Source organism: Gorilla gorilla, chromosome 5, assembly GCF_029281585.2.
Source record: "Gorilla gorilla gorilla isolate KB3781 chromosome 5, NHGRI_mGorGor1-v2.1_pri, whole genome shotgun sequence".
Lineage (NCBI taxonomy): Eukaryota > Metazoa > Chordata > Mammalia > Primates > Hominidae > Gorilla > Gorilla gorilla.
In genome coordinates this window covers 135,228,898-135,255,100 of record NC_073229.2, presented here as the reverse complement: position 1 = coordinate 135,255,100, position 26,203 = coordinate 135,228,898, and the positions used below count along the sequence as shown (strand labels likewise).

Here is a 26,203-nt window from a genome sequence, read left to right as displayed (position 1 = left end):
CTCTACAAAAAAACTTTAAAAATTAGCCAGGTGTAGTGGCACATGCCTGTGGTCCCAGCTACTCGGGAGGCTGAGGCAAGAAAATCGCTTGAGCCCAGGTCAAGGCTGCAGTGAGCTGTGTTCATACCCCTACGCTTCAGCCTGGGCAGCAGAGCAGGACCCAGTCTCAAAAATAAATAAATACATACATACAAATTATTTATCAACTCTGGACTTAATGTTTCCTATATAATTATGCATAAAAATACAAATATAAGTCTATTATCTCCTCTGACCCTTCTTTATGCCTCACCAGCTCCCCTGCCCCTGCAAAAAATGAACAAGAACTTAATGTGTAGTCACTGGCTGAGGCTCAGGTGTTACCACTACATTATAGAGCTCTTAACAATTGTGCATCTGATATTAAACATTTGTTTTGAACCAATATCAAAATATGGCCAAAGAATCTGATCTTATTAAAAATCAGATCCTTTTTTCAGTTTAAGCCTATTCCACAGTAACATTTTTCTCTGAGTAGAAGGAGACAAAACATAACACCTACAACTAAAACTCCATACATTTATCATTTATTCCTAAAAAACAACTTACTCTTAAGGGAAGTGTACTTACAGTCAATAACTACATGGCTGGGGTCCTCCTGTCAAAGTTTGAGTGCTACATTACTACAGGACAACAATGACAACTTCCTGCCCCATTCACACTAAAACATCAATTAACTTTGTGGAATGTCGTTGTTTAAACAACCACTGACAAATGTGAACCCTTTGAGATGCTGCTTTGAAGTTGCAACATAAAGTCAAAACTAATAAAAAGGATAATTAAGTAAGATGAAAAGGTTTTTATTAATAAAAACAGTCTCCAGACTAACCTACTTGACTTGGCATTATTACTTATCTACACAGAAAAGTCAATAAATATCACCATTTAATGAACAGGTAGTTTTCTATTTTTGTAATATTAAAACCCATCTCAAAATTGGTCTTGGATCCAATCTAAATGAAACACGAATATAAATTTTGGCTTTCTGAACACAGGCAGAACACTGCTGATACAATTTACTCTTTTTAAAAATTTTACTACACTTTTTAATGTTAATTTTATTTTAATTAAAAGTAGAGACGGGGTCTCACTATGTTGCCCAGGCTGTTCTTGAACTCCTGGACTCAAGCGATCCTTCCACTTAGGGTTTTCTCTTTTTTTGAGACTGAGTTTCACTCTTGTTGCCCAGGCTGGAGTACAATGGCATGATCTTGGCTCACTGCAACCTCCACCTCGCGGGTTCAAGCGATTCTCCTACCTCAGCTTCCCCAGTAGCTGAGATTACAGGCATGCACCACCATGCCCGGCTAATTTAGTATTTTTAGTAGAGACAGGGTTTCTCTATGTTGGTCAGGCTGGTCTCTAACTCCGGACCTCAAGTGATCTGCCCACCTCGGCCTCCCAAAGTGCTAAGATTTACAGGCATGAGCCACGGCACCCGGCCTCCATCAGGTTTTCAAAGTGCTGGGATTACAGGTATGAGCCACCCCGCCCAGCTGCAATTTAATCTTTAGCAAAAAATAGGTACTAGCTGAACTGCAGACCAATGCACCTTTCCGTAGGTGCAATGGACTTTTATCCATTAATTTAATCATTGACCTTTCGTTTAGACTTAACTATCTAAAGCATACCTTTAATTGAATTTAAAACTCCTTAGTGAGTGATTCTTAAGTGGAGGCACTGGAGGAGGAAAGCGGCACAGCTCCCCTCACTCACTAAGAGGCATAGATCAGAAGTTCTAGAGGGGTACATTTACTAATTTTTTTAAAGCACACATTCAATATTATAATTCTGTATTTAAAGAACAAGAAAATAATTCTAATTATATCCACAACATAACTAAAAGTAAAGCTTGGCCGGGCATGGTGGCTCATGCCTGTAATCCCAGCACTTTGGGAGGCTGAGGCGGGTGGGTCACCTGAGATTAGGAGTTCGAGACCAGCCTGACCAACATGGCGAAACCCCACCTCTACTAAAAATACAAAAAAATTAGCCAGGCATGGTGGTGTGTGCCTGTAGTCCCAGCTACTCTGGAGGCTGGGACACGAAAATCGCTTGAACCCAGGCATCGGAGGTTGCAGTGAGCTGAGATCACGCCACTGCACTCCAGCCTGGGCGACAGAGCAAGACTCTGTCTCCAAAAAAAAATACAAATAAAAATTTAAAAAATAAAAGTAAAGCTTGACAAAATTTTGGCTGATGGATAAATACAGAGTATGACATTGTCTTCTGCCACTCACAAGGAAAGGCAAACTACACTTGGATGTGCGCAACAAAATTCTGAAGTACCATGAGACTTTTATGTTTATCAAGAGGGGACAAAGGGAGTTACAAACACTGTTTTGGGGCCAGGCACAGTGGCTCAAACCTGTAATCCCAACACTCTGGGAGCCTGAGGTTGGAGGATCACTTGAGCTCAGGCATTTGAAACCAGCTTGGGCAATATAGAGAGACCCTCCCCCACAAAAAAATTTTTAAAAATTAGCCAGCTGTGGTGGTATGTGCCTGTAATCCCAGCTGTTCAGGGGGTTGGGGCAGGAGGATCCCTTGAGCCCAAGAGGTTGAGGTTATGGTGAGCCATCACATCACTGACTGCACTCCAGTCTGAGCAAGAGAGCAAGACCCTGTCTCTTAACAAAAAAAAGAAAAGAAAGAAAGAAAGAAAAAACATACACTGCTTTGGTCCACAAAGGAAACATTGCTTTGGTCCATATTCAGTATTTCTAATCTGTATTTCATACTTATGCCCATAATTAAAAATTAGTGAAATGAAAAAAGACGTCTTACTTGAAAATAAGGCAAGCCATTTCTTCATCGACTTTTTTTTAGTTCCTATATGCAAGGTGAGGAAATACTTTTGCTGTTAAAGAAGGCACTTTAACAAAGAGGTATGATCATACACATTTGGCATGTACGTTTGAAAGCACTGCTTTCCTCCATTCCTCCAGCCACTGATAGGCTATCTGTCTTATGTGGTGGGTCTGCGCAGTTCCCAGGTGTGCTGGAGTTTCCTGTTCTGAATCTCTGCCAATAAAAACATCCACAGTCCCTGTGTGGGTGGCACCAGGCAAGGCAGGTGCTCAGAACTGTGGTGAGCTGACTGTTCACGTTATGTTTAGGGTTTAGCTTGTTTTCGTTAAGGTTTGCTTAATTTGAATATAAGACCAGATTTCTAGCTAGGCAGTGATAACTCTGGAATTCTTTTCCAAAAATGACATCACAGCATTTCTGATGACTTGAGTAGGAGATACTATTGAGAAAATATTCTAAAGAACATGCAAGTAAATATGTAGTAAATAGTTTCAGGCTGGGGACAGGAGTAGGATTCTACTTTCAGGACAACTTTGACATAAGTACAACTTTTTTCCAGCCAAAAAGCTGCTCTTAAGTTCAACTTAATAAAAGTAAATACTGATATTAATCCTAATACTGTGCAAGTTGCAACTTTCTTATCTATCCATGGAGGTAATGACATACCACAAGGCTACTCTAAAAAATAATGTACATGAAAGCCTTTTCTTTATGGTAATGGAATGTATTACTCCATTTTCATACTGTTATGAAGAAATATCTGAGGCTGGGTAATTTATAAAGAAAAAGAGGTTTAATGGACTCACAGTTCCACATGGCTGGGGAGGCCTCACAATCATGGTGGAAGGTGAAAGAGGAGGAAAGGCATGTCTTACATGGCAACAGGCAACAGAAAGTGTGCAGGGGAACTGCCCTTTATAAACCATCAGATCTCATGAGACTTACTAACTATCACAAGAACACAGGAAAACCTGCCCCCATGATTCAATTACCTCCCACCAGGTACTTACCTCCCTCCCATGACAAGTGTGGATTATGGGAGATACAATTCAAGATGAGATTTGGGTGGGAACACAGCCAAACCATATCAGAGAATATAAAAATTACCACTTTAACAAATATGGATCATCTTTAAAATGGCTTTCACAGAATGCTTTATTAGAATAGGTTGAAATCAGGTTCTCTGTCTACCACTTTAAACATAATTTGTAACTTATTTGAATTCGTTCTCAAAACTCCAAAATGTAGCTACCCCCAATATTCCAAGTGCATCAAATACATAACAATTGCATAAAATCACTGTTTGTGTCCCAGGATTGTGACATAAGAATAAAATGGCCAACCATTTCATCAGAATCTCACAAGGACCAACCATCGCACTGAAGACAGGAGTGGCACACACAAAGGTACAGAGGCAAAAAGCAGCAAGACAAATTTGGGCCAGTGTAACACCTACAGGTTGGCTAGAACACAAAGACCAGTAAGGGAGAGAAGCAGGGGCAAGGCTAGAGGGCCAGGCAAGGGCCAGAGCTTGCAGGCCTTCGGAGTACGGAGTTTGACATTTTCCTAAAAGTAATGAGTGTCACTGGGCATTTAAACAGAAAAATCATATGGTCCAATCTTTTAGAAAAATCACTCAGATGTACAACTGAGGACAAGCAATCCTGTTAAGGGGTTATGACTAATTGTTGCCAATAGTAATGAAGGTGGCCAGGCACAGTAGGTCCCACCTGTAGTCCCAACACTTTGGGAAGTTGAGGCAGGAGGGTCGCTTTAGGCCAGGAGTTCAAGACAAGGCTGAGCAAAATAGCAAGATGCCATCCCCACACAAAAATTTTTTTTAATTAGCCGGCCATGGTGGCACATGCCTGGTGTTGCAGCTACTCAAGAAGCTGAGATAGGAGGATTGCTTGAGCTTAGAAGTTTGAGGCTGCAGTGAGCTATGATCATGCCACTGCACTCCAGCCTGGGGAACACAGTGAGGCCCTATCCCAAAAAATAAAATAAAAAGTAAATGAAGGCATGAATTAAGACACAGTAGTGAAAGAAAAGTGGGACTGATTTATGAGGCATTAAGAAGGTAAACACAAAAGAACTCTGATTTAACAAAACAGGTAAGGAAGGAAGAGAAATAAGAAGCTAAGATACATTCCAGGTTTCTGACTTAAACAACCAGAGGTATCATGCACTGAGAATTAAGAAGGAGGAATATGGATTCAGAAGAATGCCGACAAATGGGCTGTCATTTTTGGTAGTAAGGGAAGGTTGTATGGTGTAGCTGAAAAATGAGTTCACGTTAGTTTAGTATGATGTACCTGTGTACCCAAATGGAACTGTCCAGAAATAGTAAATAAGAGTCTTGAACACAGAGATGAGATTTGGAAATAACAGCCCCAAGACAGTGGATGGAAGAAGGCAGGAAAAGTGAAGCAAGTATATGGCCAGGGACTGAGCCTCAAGGAACTGCAACAAAAAGATGTAGCAAATCACATCAAAAGCAGAGTACAATTTATTCTAAAAGACACCTCAAAATCGCTCCTGAAGAAATGTGTTATGTTTTTCATTTTGGCTAATTGGGTTCTTTCAGCAGTTAATTTTATTGAAATTAATTTTTAATTCCATGAAAAAACACCACAGGAATCTCACATTGTTGTATTTAATTAGAATTCACTATATACGCTATTCAGTCTCGCACTGAATCCAGAAACATTCTGGAAATGAAGTATGAAACGCCCATACCATATTCACTATTATTCCAAAATCCTAGAACCATTTTTATAATCTTCTCACTTATTTTAGCAGGTAGTTTAGATTGGTTTATTGCCATAAGTGAGTTCTCTTAGCTTTTCTACCTCTCTTCCAGTGTAAATAACAATCAGGTATTTTTCTTATAGTGAAAGATGTATAGGACCATGAACCAGATTATTTGCTCACTGTAACTAGCTCAACAAAGGACTGTTACTAAAAACTTTTCTAAGATACAGAAATGGCTAGTTATACAGGCCGCTTTTCCTACTAAACAAAACAAAATCTCTTTAGCGTAAAGGCAAAACATAGCAGTTAATTTCTGAACTATAGCCAAAATTTCCTATAATCTAGGTGTCACAGACAACTGTACAATGTGGATATCAGTATAACTGTAAATGTGAAAACTTGGTGTGGGGGGAACAATTTCTGAGGAAGCACTAACTGACCTGAAGTTTCAGAGGGGCTAGCAAGATACATGGAGAGGTGCTGCAAGATTCATTCATCCCTAAATGCTACTGAAAATCCTACTTTGTGATTGTAACCATCTAAAAAGAAATCTGTCTCCATACAGGGAGTGTAGAGTTGCGTTAAAGATTATAGCCAAAGAACCTCCCTTTCAGGACCTTTTTGATAATCTACCTCCAAACTACTTAATTTTTAATGTTTTGATTTACACTTTTTTTTTTTGTGAGACAAAGTTTCTCTCTTGTTGCCCAGGCTGGAGTGAAATGGCACAATCTCAAAACAAATAAAAAGCCCTAGGCTCTTCATTAGTTCCATGGGTTTTCCAGTATCTAGCAGAGTTAAAACAAAGTTGCTCTTTCTTTTTTCCTTTTTTCTTTTCTTTTTTTTTTTTTTTGAGATGGAGTTTCACTCTTGTTGCCCATGCTGGAGTACAGTGGCGCCATCTTGGCTCACTACAACCTCTGCCTCCCAGGTTCAAGCAATTCTCCTGCCTCAGCCTCCCGAATAGCTGGGATTACACGCATCCGCCACCATGCCCAGCTAATTTTTTTGTCTTTTTAGTAGAAACGGGATTTCTCCATCTTGGCCAGGCTGGTCTCGAACTCCTGACCTCAGGTGATCCACCTGCCTCGGCCTCCCAAAGTGCTGGGATTACAGGCATGAGCCACTGCGCCCAGCCCAAAATTGCACTTTCTAAGGAAAAACAATGTTCCACTTAATTGTATTTCTTTGTATTCTTCCCCAGAGTGTCTGATTCCTCTCTACCTAGGCAAGAAGAATACACATGTGAACAGGTAAAAATTCAACTAAAAAGAGACAACCTGGCCAGGCGCAGTGGCTTATGCCTGTAATCCCAGCACTTTGGGAAGCCAAGACAGATGGATCACGAGGTCAGGAGTTTGAGACCAGCCTGGCCAATATGGTGAAACCCTGTCTCTACTAAAAATACAAAAATTAGCCAGGTGTGGTGGCACGCGCAGGTAGTCCAGCTACTCGGAAGGCTGAGGCAGAATTGCTTGAATCCGGGAGGCAGTGGTTGCAGTGAGCCGAGATGGTGCCACTGCACTCCAGCCTGGGCAACAGAGCGAGAATCTGCCTCAAAAAAAACAACAACAACAACAAAAAAAGAGACAACTCAAGCTCAGCTTGCTCCCTCAGACACAGCAGGATGTGTGAGACACTCCTCTGAGTGCCATGTCATTGGCAGCTGGGCACCATAATGGGACTGTGATGCCGTCAGCATTTTTCATTGGTTCTACTGCCCAACTTGGAGTTGGCTTACTTCCCCTTTCCAAAGTCTTAATTTCACCAAGTGAGATTTATAACCGTAGAGAAAGAGGCGTCAAATGCCTTCCCCACCCCCAACCCCACCAACTGTTGAAATGACCTTAGAATTTCAGCCTTTTATAGTAAAACTGAGTCCTGTTATATTGAAAATCCTTCAGGGAAATATTCTATTACTTCTGGTCTGTTATTAATTTGTATCCCACAACAGATCCCAAGCTACTTTGAAACAGCTGACATTTTCTCTCTCAGTCATTATCTCCAGTCCCCAGGACAGAGCCCAAAACAAAGCGTGTTAGATAACTTGGTAAACATTTGTATAAAGAGAATTAACAGTAAGATGTGTAAACTCACTTACACCTTAGTGTGAATGAACTTCTTCAGGCCCTTTCCTGAAAAATTTTGGGTAGATTATCCATCGCGTGGGAAGAGTTAACAGAGCCCTGAAGAGAAGTGAGCCTAAGAAAGGCTCCTCCTCAGTTCTGCCTAGAAACATTGTCCTGCTGTGGATCAATCTAAAAGTTCTTCAAAGGAAACCCCAGACTTTTGCTTGAACGGCATATGGAAGTATCTTGTTCTTCTATGGAAGTCTCTCTACACTTCAGAAATATAGTTTGAGACATTAATAATTTGCAATTGTTTATTCACCACAAAGTAGGACCAAGAAACAGGGACCCTTCTTTCTAATCCCAGAATGCATGGTAGAGCACTCAACCAATCACTAACACTTAATCAACAACATAAAAAACATCGTATTTGCAGAATGTTATCTAGTCAATGCAATATGATGAATGATTAAAACCCAGCTCCTGGTGCTTGCTTCAGCAGCACTTTGAACAACAATCTACTAAAATTGGAATGACACAGAGAAGATTAGCGTGACCCCTGAACAAGGATGACATGCAAATTCATGAAGCATTCCATATTTTAAATAAATAAATAATTAAAATAAAAATCCCAGCTCTTAGAGTCAGATAAGCCTGGGGTTGAATTCTGGCTCCACTTCTTACTTAAACTCTGTAAGCCTGAGTTCCCATATCTGAAAAGAAAGATATTAACAAAGTCTATCAGAGAATCGTGGTAAGCTTTAAATAGGAACGCATCTAAAGTGCTTAGCCACAGGAAAGTACTCAAGAAATGCGCACCATCATTTGGAGACCTAGATTCCATTCCACCACCACCTCCCTGTATATCCTTAGGCTAATCACTTGCTATAAAGAAGTAATGGAAACAAGGAGACAGAACTAGCTGTACTCTAACACCAGGATTATCCATCATGAGTACGGTAATAGAAAATAGACCAAAACTTTGAAAAATAAAAGGCTTAAACAAATTCCAGATATTCTTTGGCATGTATTTGAAGCTTGCATATGCTTGATCACAGATGACTCAGCATTCGAATATCAAAGTGAAAAAGTGTGACCAATCAAACTTCAAAGCAGATATTCTCAACAGTGACTGTGGTAGATGAGGGACTTCATGAAACACCTTTGTGTGTGTGTGTGTGTGCACTGAAGGAAAGAGAAACGGGTAGGGGACAGGGGAAGAGAGAGAGATCTCAACAATAACTGGCTTAAAGACTATCTTGTAACCATTTTTTCAGCACTAAGTTTAAATCTGTTTTCTTCCTCAGCCCTTAACATCTATCAGTCATATATGTATCACCTAGCACCCAAGTAATGGCCATTGTTCAATCTAGGTGCTGTGTTATACAGGGCCATTACAAGTGCATAGGGCCCTTCTGTAGGAATCAGACAAAGGGCACCCAGAGCCCAGGCTGGTTTTCAGTCCCCACTTACCCCTGAGTTGGGCACCCTTGTGCAATGGCACAACCATAAATAGATATACAGCAGTCAGGCAGAGAAACACAAAGATCTTCACACCTTTAACTAGCATACCTGTACAACTGTTTATATGATATATACCCACACATACACAAACATGACTGAAAAAGTTGTCAAAGACTGAACTGAGTAAAAAGAAAAAAGATATTCATCAAAATGGAAAACACAAAGTTCCACAGAGTGCAAAAGAAAAACCAGGTTCCTTCCCTCACTCTCAGCTACCCAGTATTGGGATATTGTAGCCAATTGGAACTTTGGGGACAAGTAGTAGGTAGAGACTTTGACACTGCAAAATTTTCATCCCTGGCAAAGCTATGGTCTCTCTGGCAATTGCTCTCTCTCTCTCAAAAAAAAAAAGAAAAAAGAAAACCCACCCACAGACACCAAAGGATCTACTTAACTGAATTTGCAAAAACAATGATAAACAAAAGACTGCTGTTGTCTTGACTGCATTAAAAAATTTGTAATCCCAGGCAGGAATATGGTAAATGTTGGAACTAGTCTTTAAATGTTAACTCTGTCAATTCTGCCTTGTTTTGGGGCTTTTCTCTCTGACACCCAATACTCATATAGAAAAGACAACAAACTATTTTTGTTTGCTATTATATATGCATATCTCCCCTGCTAAACTTTACAATGATTACTTCCCTTAAATGGTAAGGATATGTTACCACATTTTTAACACTTTTTGTACCTAGCCCATTGACCCGCATACCACAGCAGTTTCAATAGCTATTTAAAGAACAGAAATTCCAGGTTAAATATGGTACCGTATTCACATGCATAAAGAGAGTGTACAAGAATATTCATTGCAGCATTGTTTAGAATGAGTTTGGAAGCAATCTAAATGCCCATCAAAGGGAGAATGCATAGAGTATAATATAGTCAAACAATGCAAACCACGTAAGTTAAAATGGAAAGAATTTGAGTTATCAGTTCACACTGAGGTATTATGTGGATAAGTTACAAACATGATGCGGAATGGAAGAAAAGTTAAGTTGCAGAATGATACAAATAGTTTAATAGTATTTATATCAGGTTTTAAAACTCTCAGCATAACCCAGCATTACCTTTGTCTCAGAATTTATTACAGTCTTGCCTATTCCTCATATGCATACTAAAGACCTAAGAAATATTCACTCTAAAAATAATAGAAAATCAAGGTTAAAAAAAAGACTATTAATCATATAAAGTTACCCCAAATGATGGGGAGGGAGGTTGATTTAGTAATGGAAATCACTTAGCCCTTGAAGTCAGTTGATATGTGTTTTATTGCCATTCTACTACCCACCAAGACACTTTCACTGAGCTACAGTTTTCTCACCCAAATGGGGTTGACCGCGCTCACCCTGCAGGATAAAGTGAAAGAATTTATGTTAAAGTGTCATGCAGAAGGTCTTAGATTTGTTTTTTGCTTAACCAGCCAAAAAGTCATAATAATGCTCCACAGGGAGAAAACGCTGAATCTGCACCTTTTGTATCTAATTTACTATATGGTTAAAAAAAAATGTCAAAAAACACAACAGGAAGAGGGAAGAAGCAACCCTTCACCTTCCTCATCCTAGTCCCTAATCCGGCTGCCTCCCGTGTTTTCTACATTTAACCCAGAGGGCAAAAAAAGGCGGGGGGACGGGAACGCACGGAACCGTGACTCTTGCAGGGCCCCCTTTGGAACTCCAGTGACCTTCGTACAAATCTCTTTCATTCCTCCAAACTCCACCCCCCGCCCCGCCAACATACGCACACCCCTCTGCGGCCCAGGGAGGCAGGTGAAGAACTACATAACTGGCATAGTCACGAAAAAGACCACAAAAATGACAGGGCGATGACTGGGGTTGAAGGTTCTGGGGTTCTGTTTGTTTTCAAACAATAAAAGGAAGGGCTCCTGTGGACTGTTAGCGTCTGCTCTGCTGAGGAGAAAGGAGGACGATCTCGGCAAGTAAGTTCTGCGACCTGCTTGCAAACACACAGCTCTGCAGCTGGATTCCATATAAAGACGGGCACCCCGAGGCCCCAAAAGCGGCAGGCTCTGTCTGCAACTCGAAAGACCCCCCTGCTCGCACCCTCTGGCACAGGGACCCACCGACATGCACACTCGGAGGCAGACACAGCCCACACGCGGGATACGCTCGGGGGCCCCACGCGGGTCGCCCAGGCTGGCCTCGGCGGGCGCCGCGCCTCACCTGTCTTAAAGACCATCTTGTCATCGTCTTTGGAGCCGAAGGTTTCCAGCATGGACACGAAGAGCACCCCGCAAGCGTTCTGGATGCCGAACACCGACCCGTTGCACCACATGGCCGCCAGCATCACCAGCCAGCCCCAGCCGCCCTCGGGGGGTTCGGGGGGCTCACGGGGCTCCGCGGTCGCCGGCCCCGCCAGCTCCACCTCCACCTTCTCGACAGCCGCCTCGCGGCTGTCCGAGGGTCCCGGGCCGGGCGACGGAGCGGCCCCCGTGGGCGCGGGGCCGAGCGGCTGCGCCTCGCTTGTGCCCCGCGCGGAGTCCGGCTCCTCCTGGGAGAGCACCATGGCCCGAGGCGGGCCCCTCAGGCGCCGGAGAAGCGCGAGGGACGCGAGTTACCAGCGGGCTCCCGGAGGAGCTGCGGGGCTCCTGGCGGGCTAACGAGGCCGAGGCGAGGGCGGCGGAGCCCCTGGCGGGCGGGCGGGCGGGCGGGCAGCGCGCAGGCGGCCAGCGCGCAGGCGGCCGCGAGGACAGCTGGCGCGCGCGAACACCTCGGGGATCGACACCGAAGCCTCTAGGTCACAGCCCCGCACCCCCGACTGAGCCCACTGCCAGCCGCCTGTTCTTAAAAGCACCCCCCGCCCCGCCCGCTGGGGGCGTGGCCGGGAGCGGGACGTGCCCCCACAGCCTCCAGATGATTGGGCCTCGGAGAGCGGAGGCGGGGCGCCCCGCGGCGCGCGGCCCCAGGTGCCCGCTGCAGACGCTGTCTGCGCGCGCGTCTGCGACGGGGCCTCCTCCTGCTCAGAGAGGGGCACAGATGTGTGGGTCACCCCGCCTCAAAGCATGAGCAGAAGGGGCGCGTCTCCTAGGTGCGGGCGCGGTGGGCCTTCAGGAGAGCCACACTGGATCTTTAGCCTCAACTCACCGACACAGCGTCACAGTCACACTAACATTGTCTCGATTGTGTTTGTTTTATGTTTTGGCATTCACCTCTCAGTACTAATTATAATATGTAAGATTCGTTATGCCACCTGGCTTCTTAAATAAGTCATCTGAAGGATCAAAGCCCTTATTTTATTACTTCAGTTCCATTCTCTTGCATTCGTATACAATTTCCTTATGAATATTTGGCACACCAAAGATGCTTATTTTCAGTCCTCACTGGACTGCAATTCCGAAGTCTTCAACCAACAAACATTTTTAACAGACAGCTAGAAAGCATTACTTTTCAACTACATCAGAGTCGTTTTCACTTTAAACAAAAACTAAAACCTGTATTCAACTCCTCTGTCTCCCTGAAGCATGGAGTGCCATCCTATGTAAAAGAAAGGAAGAGTAACCTGCTATGCAATATTGAGGATGCTTCTTAATTTCTGTTATTCGTATTCTTCACTTCAATCAAAGTCAAAATATGCTAGTTACTTGATGTGCCCACCACTGTGATACAGTACACAGATGAGTGCGATTGATCTCGTTTCTGCCTCTTACCAGTTGATAAACTGGTAGGAAAAAAGAGTCCTGGGAGAGACTAGGAGGCTCAGATGATGTGTTATAATACATGTACAAAAGAGAGAGATGAGATAGTCCCTTAAATTCTCCAAACACTGTAGAAGAGCCTCTACAGCAAACAGCCTTTGGCCGAAGCCCTGATTCATACATACGACTTCAGTGGGTCAAGACAGGAAAAGAGCATTTCAGGTACAGAAAATAGCATAAACTAAGGAAAGCAAGCCGTGCTTGGTTGTGGAATGGGGAACATAGCTCAAGTGTAATCTGCCTTAGAAATGAGGGTAAAATAGTAAACAAAGGAATAGGCACATAAGTGCACAAAAATGGATGTATGAAGATGATACACCAGTATTGTTGGAAATAAGGAAAATTTGGAAGTATAATGTACATTGGTAGAAGACTGATTAGATACTTACTTTAAAACCTCTAAAAGTTCTGAAGGTCATCTGTATTTATTGACTTTGAAAGTTGTCCACAACATATTATTGGGCAAAGAAAGCACATCGATTATATATTTGCATGCACACAAACAAACACATATGTAAGAATTATCCACGAGTCAATACTGATGTAAGTAAATGATTAAATAAATAATGAGGAGAGAATAGACAAATCTCTCCTGCAGGAAATGTAAATACTTTATGAACATACTCCCTCCCTCATGGAGGTGAAGTACAATGGTTTACTCTTTAAGTGTGGGTATGCATAGTAACTTTCTTCCAAAGAGTATAGGATGGAAAGGGGAAGTGGGGGGAAGAAGTAACTTTAGGGTGCAAAAAATGGTACACAGTACCTCAACTAGATGATAATGTATCCCCGATATGATGTGATGAAAATGGTACTTTACCTCTGTGGTCTTCCTGCCAAAACCCATAATCCCTGGCTAACCATCAGAAAAACATTAGACAAATCCCAATCAAGGACAGTCTACAAAATACCCATTAAGTACTTTCATTACTGTAAAGGTCATCAAAAACAAGGAAAGTCTGAGAAACTGTCACAGTAAAAAAGAGTCTAAGAGGGCTGGGCGTTGTGGCTTATGCTGGTAATTCCAGCACTTTGGGAGGCCGAAGCGGGCGGATCACTTGAGGTCAGGAGTTCGAGACCAGCCTGGCCAATATGGCGAAACCCCATCTCTACCAAAAATACAAAAATTAGCCAGGCATAGTGGCGTGGGCCTGTAATCCCAGATACTCAGGTGGCTGAGGCAGGAGAATCGCTTGAACCCAGAAGGCAGAGGTTGCAGTGAGCTGAGATCGTGCCACTGTACCCCAGCCTGGGTGACAGTGAGATTCCAACTCAAAAAAAAAAAAAAGCCTAAGAGACATGATAACTAAATGTAATGTGATATCCTGGATGGATACTGGAACAGAAAAAGGACATTAGATTAAAAGTAAAGAAATATGAACAAAATGTGGGCTTTAGTTAATAATAATGTATCAACATTGGGTCATTAATTGTAACAAATGAGGCAAGGTGTGGTGGCTCAAGCCTGTAATCCCAGCACTTTGGGAGGCTCAGGTGGGAGGATTGCTTGAGGCCAGGAATTCGAGACCAGCCTGAGCAACATTGCTGAGACCAGCAACCAGGCTGGTCTCGAACTCCTGGCCTCAAGCAACATAAGTAATAATCCATCTCTTTAAAAAGAGAGTGTTTACTTCTAACTACCAATAAGCTATTGAATGGAGCAGAGTTTTAGGTGTCCAGGAAAACTACCTTCTATTTCTATGTCCACACTAATCAATAACTCACATTGTGTTATTGGATTGACCTCATCTTCTCCACCTGAAAATATGAACCTGTTTACTTATAACTACAGCATAGTGACATAGTGATGGTATTTTTTTTTTCCTGAGATGGAGTCTCACTCTGTCACCAGGCTGGAGTACAGTGGCCCAATCTTGGCTCACTTCAACTTCCGCCTCCCGGATTCAAGCGATTCTCCTGCCTCAGCCTCCTGAGTAGCTGGGACTACAGGCGTGCACCACCACACCCAGCTAATTTTTGTATTTTTAGTAGAGATGGGGTTTTACCATGTTGGCCAGGATGGTCTCGATCTCTTGACTTCGTAATCCGCCTGCCTTGGCCTCCCAAAGTGCTGGGATTACAGGCATGAGCCACCATGCTCAGTGCAGTGATGGTATGTTTTTAATGAGTTCCTATTTATTAAGTGCTTTGAGATCAGATAAAAAGATTTATAAAATTTTAAAAGGTATAATAGTTCATTAAATCTAAATGCCAACAGTGCTTTATGTAGGCCTTTTCATCTGTAGTTTATGTTAAACTTATTTATTAAATAAAACAATCCACTTGATTCCTTATTCTATTTCAAAAGACCAACCTTTCCTATTTAGGACAGTCTTATTTATTTATTTTTATTTCGTTTTATTTTATTTTTGAGACAGAGTCTCGCTCTGTCACCCAGGCTGAAGTGCAGTGGTAAGATCTCGGTTCACTGCAACTCCACCTCCTAGGTTCAAGTGATTCTCCTGCCTCAGCCTCCCAGGATGGTCTTGATCTCCTGACCTCATGATCCGCCTGCCTCTGCCTCCCAAAATGCTGGGATTACAGGTGTAAGCCACTGTGCCTCGCCTTTTTTTTTTTTTTTTTTTTTTTTTTGAGACAGAGTCTCGCTCTGTCCCCGAGGCTGGAGGGCAGTGGCACAATCTCAGCTCACTGCAACCTCTGCCTCCTGAGTTCAAGTGATTCTCCTGCCTCAGCCTCCCAAGTAGCTGGGATTACAAGCACGTGCCACCACACCCAGCTATTTTTTGTATTTTCAGTAGAGACAAGGTTTCACCATGTTGGCCAAGCTGGTCTCGAACTCCTCATCTCAAGTGATTTGCCCACCTCAGCTTCCCACAGTGCTGAGATTACAGGCGTGAGCCACCACACAGGGCCAAAAAATGCACTTTAAAAATGAGACTGAACTAATTCTCTCATCTCCACTTTTTTACCTCTCTTTCAGAAGTCCCCTCAACCTGATTTTCCTTTGGTATTACTCCTAATCCTCCCAAATCCAAGCTGAAACCTGGGTCTGCTTCCTAATATACTTTTCCCCTGGTTCTCTCAAACGCAATCCTGTCAACTCTAGCTCCAGAAGGTCTTTTGCCTGGTTCCCTACTCTCCATCCTTGCTGCTGGTTCCTTAATGATTCCTTATCATTTCTCAAGGACCATCATAATGACCTACTAATTAGTCTTGCTGCCAACAAATTCTGCCTGCACCAATTCATCCTCTACCCTATACCTGCCGAAACTCTGTTCTGCAGTCTTAAGGCCTGCTCCTCGTTTCAGGAACAAGTATAAACACCTCTATTCCTCCCTGCAGACCCTGCTTCTGAAATGACCTTCTCTCCCCTTTTCTGAATGGTGAAATCTCACTCAATCTTCAAGGCTCCACTCTAAAATGGAATTCACTTCTCTGAAGCCTTTACTGATCATTCCGCTAGGCTTCCATATTTTATTTATAGCAGTTTTTATGGTCAGTAGAATGGTTTTCAATCTCCTTGGCTAGGGTAGGAATTTTCAGACAGGTCAGATAGTCTTTCACAAATCTTTGAACCACAGCACCAAGTAGTGTTAGTGCACAACAAATATTTATTGAACCAAATTGAATAGAATTCAAAAATAATTTAAAGAACCACAAAGTGTGTAATTGAGAAGATTCCATATTTTCAGGTGAAAACTTTTACATATGTTTAAATCATGTGTTTCTTTTTTTAGTTATAGAAGTAATACAGAGCCTGGCAAGGTGGCTCACATCTGTAATCCCAGCACTTTGGGAGGCTGAGGTGGGCAGATTATTTGAGGTCAGGAGTTTGAGACCAGCCTGGCTAACATGGTGAAACCCCATCTCTACTAAAAATACAAAAAATTAGCCAGGCATGGTGGCATATGCTTGTAATCCCAGCTACTTGGGAGGCTGAGGCAGGAGAATCCTTGAACCCATGAGGCGGAGGTTGCAGTGAGCCAAGATCACGCCATTGCACTCCAGCCTGGGCTATAAGAGTGAAACTCAGTCTAAAAAAAAAAAAAGGCCGGGTGCAGTGGCTCACGCGTGTAATCCCAACACTTTGGGAGGCCGAGGTGGGTGGATCACCTGAGGTCAGGAGTTCGAGACCAGCCTGGCCAACATGGAGAAACCCCGTCTCTACTAAAAATGCAAAAATTAGCCAGGGGTGGTGGCGCACGCCTGTAGTCCCAGCTACTCAGGAGGCTGAGGCAGGAGAATCACCTGAATCTGGGAGGTGGAGGTTTCAGTGAGCCGAGATCGTGCCATTGCACTCCAGCCTGGGCAACAAGAACAAAACTCTGTCTCAAAAAAAAAAAAAAAAAAAAAAAGAATACAGGCCAGGTATAGTGGTTCACACCTGTAATCCTAGCACTTTGGTTTGGGAGGCCAAGGTGGGAGGATTACTTGAGCCCAGGAGTTCTAGACCAACCTAGACAACATGGTGAGACCCTATCTCTACAGACAAAAAAAAAAAAAAAAAAGTAATGCATGCTTGTTATAGCAAATGCCATAAAAACAATAAAGTTTAAATCATTTATTATAGCCCAGGCATGGTGTCTCAACCCTGTAATCCCAGCACTTTGGGAGGCCAAGGCAGGTGGATAACTTGAGGCCAGGAGTTTGAGACCAGTCTGGCCAGCATGTTGAAACCCTATCTCTACAAAAATTACAAAAATTATCTGGGTGTGGGGGCATACACCTGTAATCCCAGCTACTTGGGACGCTGAGGCATGAGAATCACTTGAACCCAGGAGGCAGAGGTTGCAGTGAGCCCAGATGGTGCCACTGCACTCCAGCCTGGGCAACACAGTGAGACTCTGTCTCAAAAACATATATATATATATTTATTACAGAACCACTCAAATAACCCATTTTAACCTTAATATTTATTAATTATGCATGTATGAGAGATACCATATTTGTTTTGTATTTTTTCTGTAAAAATGGTATAGTATCACCAAAAAAAATTAAGCAACTCTTTTGATCCTTAATTAAAATTGTTGCATTCAAGATGATAAGTGAAACATGAAGAAGCCTGATAAGATTAGGATGCCCAGAGGACAACTAGAGTCATTTATACATAGGGGTTCTGCCACAGGCCTTCTCCAGAGGTTCTTATGTCTCAAATCTATACATCAGCAAACATACCTACCGATTATCATATATTATGAACCTTCAGGATTGCTCAAAAGCCACAGGTCTACTGTATTTTCTTCTAGTCTTTGTTTCTATGCATTTTTAAACAAAATGAGAATCATAGTTTAATGGACTTAATTGTGTCCCCGTCCCCAAAATTCATATGTTGAAGCCCTAGCCCCCAGTGCCTCAGAATGTGACTGTACTTGGAGGTAGCACCTTCGAAGAGCTAATTAAATTAAAATGGGGTCATTATGGTGGACCCTAATCCAATATGACTGGAGTCCACATCAGAAGAGGGGATTGGAACCTAGAGAGTGACCAGGAAAAGGCCATGTGAGGACACGGGAAGGAAGACGTCTGCAAGCCAAGGAGAATGGCCTCGGGAGAAATCACACCTGCTGCTGATACCTTGATCTTGGACTTCCAGACTCCAGAAGTGTGAGAAAATACATTTCTGTTGTTTGAGCCTGGCACAGTGCCACGTGCCTGTAGTCCCAGCTACTCGGGAGGCAGGATGATCACTTGAGCCCAGGAGTCTGAGGCTGCAGTGTGCTATGACCACACCTGTGAATAGACACTGCACTCCAGTCTGGGCAACATTTCGAGACCCCCCCGATCTCTAAAAAACAAACAACTTCTATTGTTTGAGTCACTAGGTCTGTGGTATTTCATTTTGGCAGCCCTATGAAACCAATGCAACATAAAAAAAATTAGCTGGGCATGGTGGTGCATGCCTGTAGACCCAGCTACTTTGGAAACCTGAGGCAAGAGAATCACTTGAGCCTAGGAGGTCGAGGCTGCAGTGAGCCATGATCATACCGCTGCACTCCAGCCTGGGTGACAGAGTGAGACCCTGTCTCTTAAAAACAAAAACTAACACAGTACACATAATAAAGCACAATTTTGTATCCTGCATTTTTTTACTTATCACGTCATAAATAATTTCCCCATGTTATCAAATATTCTTCAAAAGAAGGAAGCAAATGGCTATAAAGCATTCTACTGTGGAGATGGACCATAATTTATTTAGTCACATCCCTATCATTGTACATGTAAGTTATTTCAGGTTTTCCACTATAATAAATAATACTGCAATAAACGTCTTTACACACAAATCTTTGTATCTCTAACAAGTTCTTAGAATAGAGTTCTAGATGTGAGATTACTGGTGAAAAGCAGTATTTTAAGGCTCCTAATACATTGCTAAATTTTAAAGAACTTTATCAATTCATACAACCACAAGTACTGTATCAGAATGCCCATGTTAGTGTACTCCAGGAAATTTTTTTTTTTTTTTTTGAGACAGTGTCTCACTGTGTTGCTCAGTCTGGCATGTAGTGGCATGATCTCAACTCACTGCAACCTCTTCCCCCCGGGCTCAAGCTATCCTCCCACCTCAGCCTCCCAAGTAACTGGGGCCACAGGTGCACACCACCATGCCTGGCTTCTTTTTGTTGTTGTTGTTAATTTATTTTTAGTAGAGATGAGGTCTCACCATGTTGCCCAGGCTGGTCTTGAACTCCTGAGCTCAAGCAATCTGTGCACCTCAGCCTCCCAAAGTGCTGGGATTACAGGCATGAGCCACTACACCTAGCAGGAAATCTTGAATAATATAATTATTTTTAAATCTTTGCCAATTTAGGATAAAGATGAAATTTCATTGTTAGTTTCTTTTTCAAATCTTTGGTTATCAGTGAGAAAGATCATATTTATTGACCATCTGTATTTTCTTTTTTATAAGTTGTTTCTTGGTAGTTGTTCTTCACATTTTCTAACAGAGAAATTGGCTTTTACTTAGTGATATTTATTAATATTTCTCCATGTAGATCCCATGCATTTCTTGTTAGGAGTATGTCAGGCATTTCATTTTCATGCTGCCAATGTTGTTGTCACTGCTTTTGGGAATGAATTTTTTTCCGTAAGAACTTCTAACTGGTTACTGCTAATGCAGTAAAAGGCAATTAAGTTTTTATATAGTTATCTGATCCCACCACTGTAGTATATTATATTTTTGAGAAATCTGGGGAAATTTAAATATAGTGCTTCAATTATCATTAAATGATAATTTTTCTTTTAGTCTGGCATTTGACAGTAAAGCCAGATCTCCTAGGTTAAAATAACACAGCCTTAAAAAATCTTTCTCTGGCAGCTAAGCTGTGAGGACTCAAAGGCATAAGAATGATATGATGGACTTGGGGGACTCCAGGGAAGGGTGGGAGGAGAGTGAGAGATAAAAGACTACCCACTGAGTACAGTGTACACTGCTTGGGTACACTGCACCAAAATCTCAGAAATCAAACTAAAGAACTTATCCATGTAACCAAAAACCACATGTTCTCCAAAAACTATTGGCATTTTTTAAAACTTTAAATGTTTTTCTCATTTTACAGTTTACGTTACATCTAAATCCTACATCTTAAATGAATACACTTTCTAAATTTTTATTTTTATGCAGCTACAAATGCCCAACCTATTTTATATTTCTAATGGAAAATAACTTCACCATTTCTTTTCTTTTTTATTTTTATTTTTATTTTTTTTGAGATGGAGTTTCGCTCTTGTTGCCCAGGCTGAAGCTCAATGGCATGATCTTGGCTCACCGCAACCTCCACCTCCCGAGTTCAAGCAATTCTCCTGCCTCAGTCTCCTGAGTAGTTGGGATTACAGGCATGTGCCATCGCGCCCGGCTAATTTTGTATTTTTAGTAGAGACAGGGTTTCTCCATGTTGGTCAGGCTGGTCTGGAACTCCTGACCTCAGGTGATCTGCCCCCTTGGCCTCCCAAAGTGCTGGGATTACAGGTGTGAGCCACCATGCCCAGCACCATTTCATTTTTTTAATGCAACGACTTCCGTCCTCAAACATTTTGGTTCTTATCTCAGATGTATTCAAAAGCAAAACATTGGGCATCGGTTTTTATGCTGTTAATTGTTCCATCAGATTTCTCCAGCCTTGTGCTGGGGTATGTCCATAGGACAGGGCAGAGAGCAGCCCAAGGCTCCCAGGACACCCCTCAGGCCCCCAGGACACCCCTCAGGCCCCCAGGACACTCCACCCATGGGGGTGTGATGTGGGCCCAGAGTCTGGTCTTCAGCTCTTTGTGTTCCAGAATTGAATTATCTCCCCTCACCAGAGCCATTTAGCCTCTAGAGAATGATTTAGTGAAAGCAAATTTACAGTAAAATGAATTGAGAACCTGCAATATCATTTTTAAATGTAATTTCATGTGCTGTCAGGCCAACTTGAGTATTCTTACGGGTTACACAGTGCCTTATTTTCTAAGGGGGAAAACTCTGTGTGACAAAACCTATTACTATAAAAAGGCTCTTAGGGGATTCAGAACCAGGTTAAAAAGATTAAATAATATTTAGAGAAAATGTCATCAAGCTATGCTACCCTGATGTCTCCCCAAGTCCACTATAGAAAACATCGGCTATAATGGCAAAAGCACTTGGGTTTTTTCTTTTTTGGGGGGTGGGGGGGTGGGGTGGTGTTTTGAGATAGAGTCTCACTCTTTCTCCCAGGCTGGAGGGCAATGGCACGATCTCAGCTCACTGCAACCTCTGCCTCCTGGGTTCAAGTGATTCTCCTGCCTCAGCCTCCCGAGTAGCTGGAACTATAGGTGCACACCACCACCCCCGGCTAATGTTTTGTTTTGTTTTGTTTTTAGTAGAGACGGGGTTTCACCATATTGGTGAGGCTGGTGTTGAACTCCTGACCTCAGGTGATCCACCTGCCTCGGCCTCCCAAAACGCTAGGATTACAGGCATGAGCCACTGCACCTGGCTTTTTTTTTTTTTTTTTGAGACAGAGCCTCACTTTGTTGCCCAGGCTGGAGTACAATGGCACAATCTCAGCTCACTGCAACTGCAACCTCTGTCTCCAAGGTTCAAGCGATTCTCCCACCTCAGCCTCCCGAGTAGCTGGGATTACAGGTGCCCACCATCACACCTGGCTAATTTTTGTAATTTTTGGTAGAGACAAAGTTTCGCCATGTTGGCCAGGCTGGTCTCGAACTCCTGGCCTCAAGCAATCCACCTGCCTTGGCTTCCCAAAGTGCTGGGATTACAGGGTGAGCCACCGTGCCCAGCCAGCATTGGGAATCAGATGAGCTTCTGTCACTTCACATCTGTGTGGCCGTGGTCCAGTCGCTAGCTTTCAAGAGGCTAGGTCTGTTGTTGTGCTTAGGGACCCACAACAATTCCTGGGCATCTAACCCCAATTGGTCCACCCCATATGCCATCATTCTATTATGATAGCGTTACCTCAGTCATGCTGTAGTTTACCTTAGATATACTTTAGTACTATTCATGAGGTTTGAAGAAACCCATATATATATATATATATATTTTTTTTTTTTTTTGAGAAGGAGTCTCACTCTGTTGCCCAGGCTGGAGTGCAATGGCATGATCTCAGCTCACTGCAACCTCCACCTCCCGAGTTCAAGCAATTTTCCTGCCTTAGCCTCCCAAATAGCTGGGACTACTGGCACCCACCACTACACCTGGCTAACTTTTGTATTTTTAGTAGAGATGGGGTTTCGCCTTGGCCTCTCAAAGTGCTGGGATTACAGGCATGAGCCACATAGTCTTTGAAAATATTCTGGAATGACAACTGTGGTTTAGATATTTAAACAGCTTCATTTGCATACAGCAACATTGCCTAACCAGGTCTCAAGCTTTGGGAATATGTCCTATCTGTGGCCTGTGGCTCCCCATGCTGTGTCCCCAAAGCATGGCTGCTCAACAAAGATCTCCCTTCAGCACAGATCCTTCCTACGATGTTTGTTGAAGTGTACTGAATAGAATTAAATTTACTGTCAGAAGAAGAAAAAACAGGTTTAAAAAATTTCTTAATTAGAGACAGTGTCATACTCCATCGCCCAAGCTGGAGTGCAGTGGTGCAATCATAGCTCACTGTAACCTCGCTCTCCTGGGCTCAAGCGATTCTCCCACCTCAGTCTCCCAAGTAGCTATGACTACAGGCATGCACTAGCTAACATTTAAAACTTATTTTGTAGAGACATGGTCTTGCTATGTTGCCCAGGCTGGTCTGAAACTCCTGTCCTCAAGGAGACTTCCTGCCTTGGCCTCCCACATTGCTGGATTACAGGGGTGAGCACCGTGCCTTACCAAAAAAGCATGTTTAATAATTTACATTTGGTGAAAATAATCGGTTTCCTTGTGGTATAGCAGAAGTTAAAAGGATTTTGGAGGAAGAAGATTTGAGCAAGTTGTGACTCAACCCCTCACAAGCTGCTGACCTCAGGCCTCAGGACTATTGAGGAAATGAAGCAGAAAAATGGCCAGAAGTTCTCTGTGACCCATGCCTCACTGTGAACTTGCTGCTGTTGTTGCAATTGCTGAAAATGATGTCCTTAGTTATAAATAGCTCTTGAAATGTTGTATTCATGGACTTATACAATATTACCTCTAGAGGAGGGAGTTTATTATTTTGTCTGACCTCCTGTTTAAGGCAAAAAACTCTTCTAAGGCATCATTGTAAAACTGAAGGGCCTACGCCATGCCAAGAAACTATGTCAGTGTATGTAAATGTCAGGGAGTCCACATTAACAACATGGCTCGCAGTTACACCTCACCCCCTCCTCTGCTCACCTTCTGAGGGGCTCTGCATGTCACAGGCTCAATACAAACAAAGACTGCCTGCTTGGGAGGAGAGTGTGGGATAGCATCATGGAAACTTGTTCTTCCAAATCACAGTGGAGGTGAATCCCCAAAGACAGCCTTCTGCAGAGACAGGGAAACCTAAAACACCAGGTGGAAGGAACCTCAAGAATCACAGATTCCTGTGTTTTTAAAACATTTTTTACCATAACTCATAGTTAGAAACACGCTGGATGTCATTACCCAGTACATACACGCAAACACACACAATTGGAACAACAGTCTAACAAAACAATGTTTACATTACTAAGTACAAGACAGCACATTCTGATGTTTTATTTCGTTTTTTGAAAACTGTTGATAAAAACTGTAAATTGATTCCACCACCTACTAATAGATTGTGCTTTGAGGTTTGAAGAACACTGATTCAGTCTAACCCTCCCATTTTGCAGATGAAGAAACTGAGGCTGGGAAAAATGAAATGATGGACATTTGACTACTCCCTGACTACACGGACGTCTACAGCATGACAGCAACAAGACCCCAGGCTTCCAGAGCCTCAGCATGGCCTTGCTTCAGTACCTCCTATACCTTCTTCTGTCCACGTGTAGAGACATAATATTTCCTATTTCTATTTTAAAAGAGAGGAGGTCAGATGAGCCTTCCCTCCTTCTCACCTACCCTGACCTGCCCCCATTGCTATGGCTTAACATACTAGTGACCACAGAAAAGAGCACCCTGTGGGGAATGGGGAATGTAGGCATCTTTTTCTCCTCAAATCTTACGTTTGTGGGGATTTTGTTCTTCCAATTAGTTAGCCAACCCCTGAGAAGGATCATCTGAAGCTTGACCTCTGAAAATTAAGATAAAAGATAGTTCCTTTCCATGGGGAGAAATGGGATGTGGAGAGAATCCTGCAGATAACTGGTCCATGACTAACCCTGGTTGATCAAGAGCCATTTGGGCCAACTGGGCAGCTATCTGGAAGTGTGATAACCCCTATCCCGGAACTAGTTGTGATGGATTTCAGAGAAGCAAAGCAGCATCTATTTGCCCTCAGGCAAATGGCTTCCTCTACCTTCTCATCCTAAGACCATCCTACCTCCTTCCTCTCTCCCTTCTTCCTGGCTTAGATGATGGGTAAAGGGTGTGTATTCTTCAAATGATAAACTCCTTATGAGATTGGCAGTATGTTACATACAGAATATACAGAAACCGTCATTGCCTGGTCCTGGTTATTTAAAGGAATCAGGAAAACAAATACAAAAACAAAATCAAGAATATCTTTTTGTTGGCTGTGTTTCCACAGGCCATATTTTTGAACATGAGGTAGAAGGCTGTAGATACATAAAAGAGAAGAAAATGGTTAGAGTAGACAGGCAAGTTGACTGCTAGCCATAAAAAAATGTATGATTGGGAGGATTTTTTTCTCTCTCTCAGTAAGAAAAATATATACTGTTGCTTTAGGGAGTTTGATCTGTTTTTCCTTAGAATTCCACAACATTTCTCTCAATTCCCCTTTCTCCTTCCCACCTGTCTTCCTACCTCTTCCCCACCTACCCTCAAACAATAAGACTTAAGACCAAGATATTGAACTTGAGATATGAAGTCTAGGACAGGAGCCAAAACCCCTACACTGGCAGATTAGAGCAGGATATCAGTTAGTGTTGGTGGAGATGCTGTGTCTTATCTCTCTTGGCTCTGACTCCAGCACAGTTCCTGCCTGGAACTTGAAAGGTGCTCCATATAAACATATAGAATAAATAAATGGCATATATAATGTAAGAACAAGCAGAAGACCTAAAGAATACCAGCTCAAAATCTGGATTCCAGACTTCAGGGTCAGAATCAGGAAACCAAGAAGTACAATGAGAAGAGAGTACTGAGCTAGACTCAGAATACATAGATGGCCACAAGTCAGAATTAAGAATGGTGGAAAACATGCCATTTTAACAGGCTAGCCAGGGAGAAACACAAAATAGGTTTCTCCTATAATATGACAATTGTACTTATATGACAACTAACAACAAACTGGCTTAGCATCAGTAAAGAATTAAGAGTTTTCAGAGAAGTAAGCTCAAGATGAACCTATGGCTACTCCAAAACCATGCAAAATTAAACTACATTATTACAAATATAACATCTAGAATTGTGCTGCCCAATGTGATCACTGCTGGCCATACACAGCTATGTAAATTTAAAATAATTAAAGTAAAATTAGGAGTTCAGTTCTTCATTCTCATTAGCCATATGTCAAATGCCCAATAACCACAGGTGGTTATGATTGGACAGCACAGATACAGAACATTTTCCTAATCACCGAAAGTTCTATTAGACAGCGCTGGCGTAATGAGCAGTAACAGTGACCCTCTGCTCTGGTGTATTCAGTCAGCCCTGCACATCACTCTAAGTGAAGCAGGGACCAAAAAAAATCAGAAGAGGGTAACCACAAAGCTAAAATTCATCATTTGTGAAATAGTTCAAAAGACTAGAGATATTAAGCCTGGAGTAGAGGAAAACTCAGTAGGGGATGTGAAGATTATCTTC

General features: G+C 42.6%; 1 protein-coding gene, 1 long non-coding RNA gene and 1 pseudogene across 2 annotated transcripts in view; 2 read left to right on the top strand and 1 right to left on the bottom strand.

The window, feature by feature from the left end:
• SLC16A10 (solute carrier family 16 member 10) overlaps positions 1-11,979 on the bottom strand; it is a 140,386-nt gene extending 128,407 nt beyond the window's left edge. The window contains exon 1 of the mRNA XM_004044534.5: positions 11,375-11,979. Coding sequence (XP_004044582.1) covers positions 11,375-11,717 — 343 coding nt within the window. The 5' untranslated portion in view covers positions 11,718-11,979. The remainder of the gene's footprint in view (positions 1-11,374) is intronic.
• On the top strand, positions 4,169-24,342 carry LOC129534442 (uncharacterized). Its single transcript, XR_008681058.1, has 2 exons — positions 4,169-4,256; positions 24,109-24,342. It is a non-coding gene; the product is annotated as an uncharacterized lncRNA (long non-coding RNA).
• LOC115935082 (uncharacterized) lies at positions 8,165-8,277 on the top strand (annotated as a pseudogene).
• Positions 24,343-26,203: the final 1,861 nt, after the last annotated feature.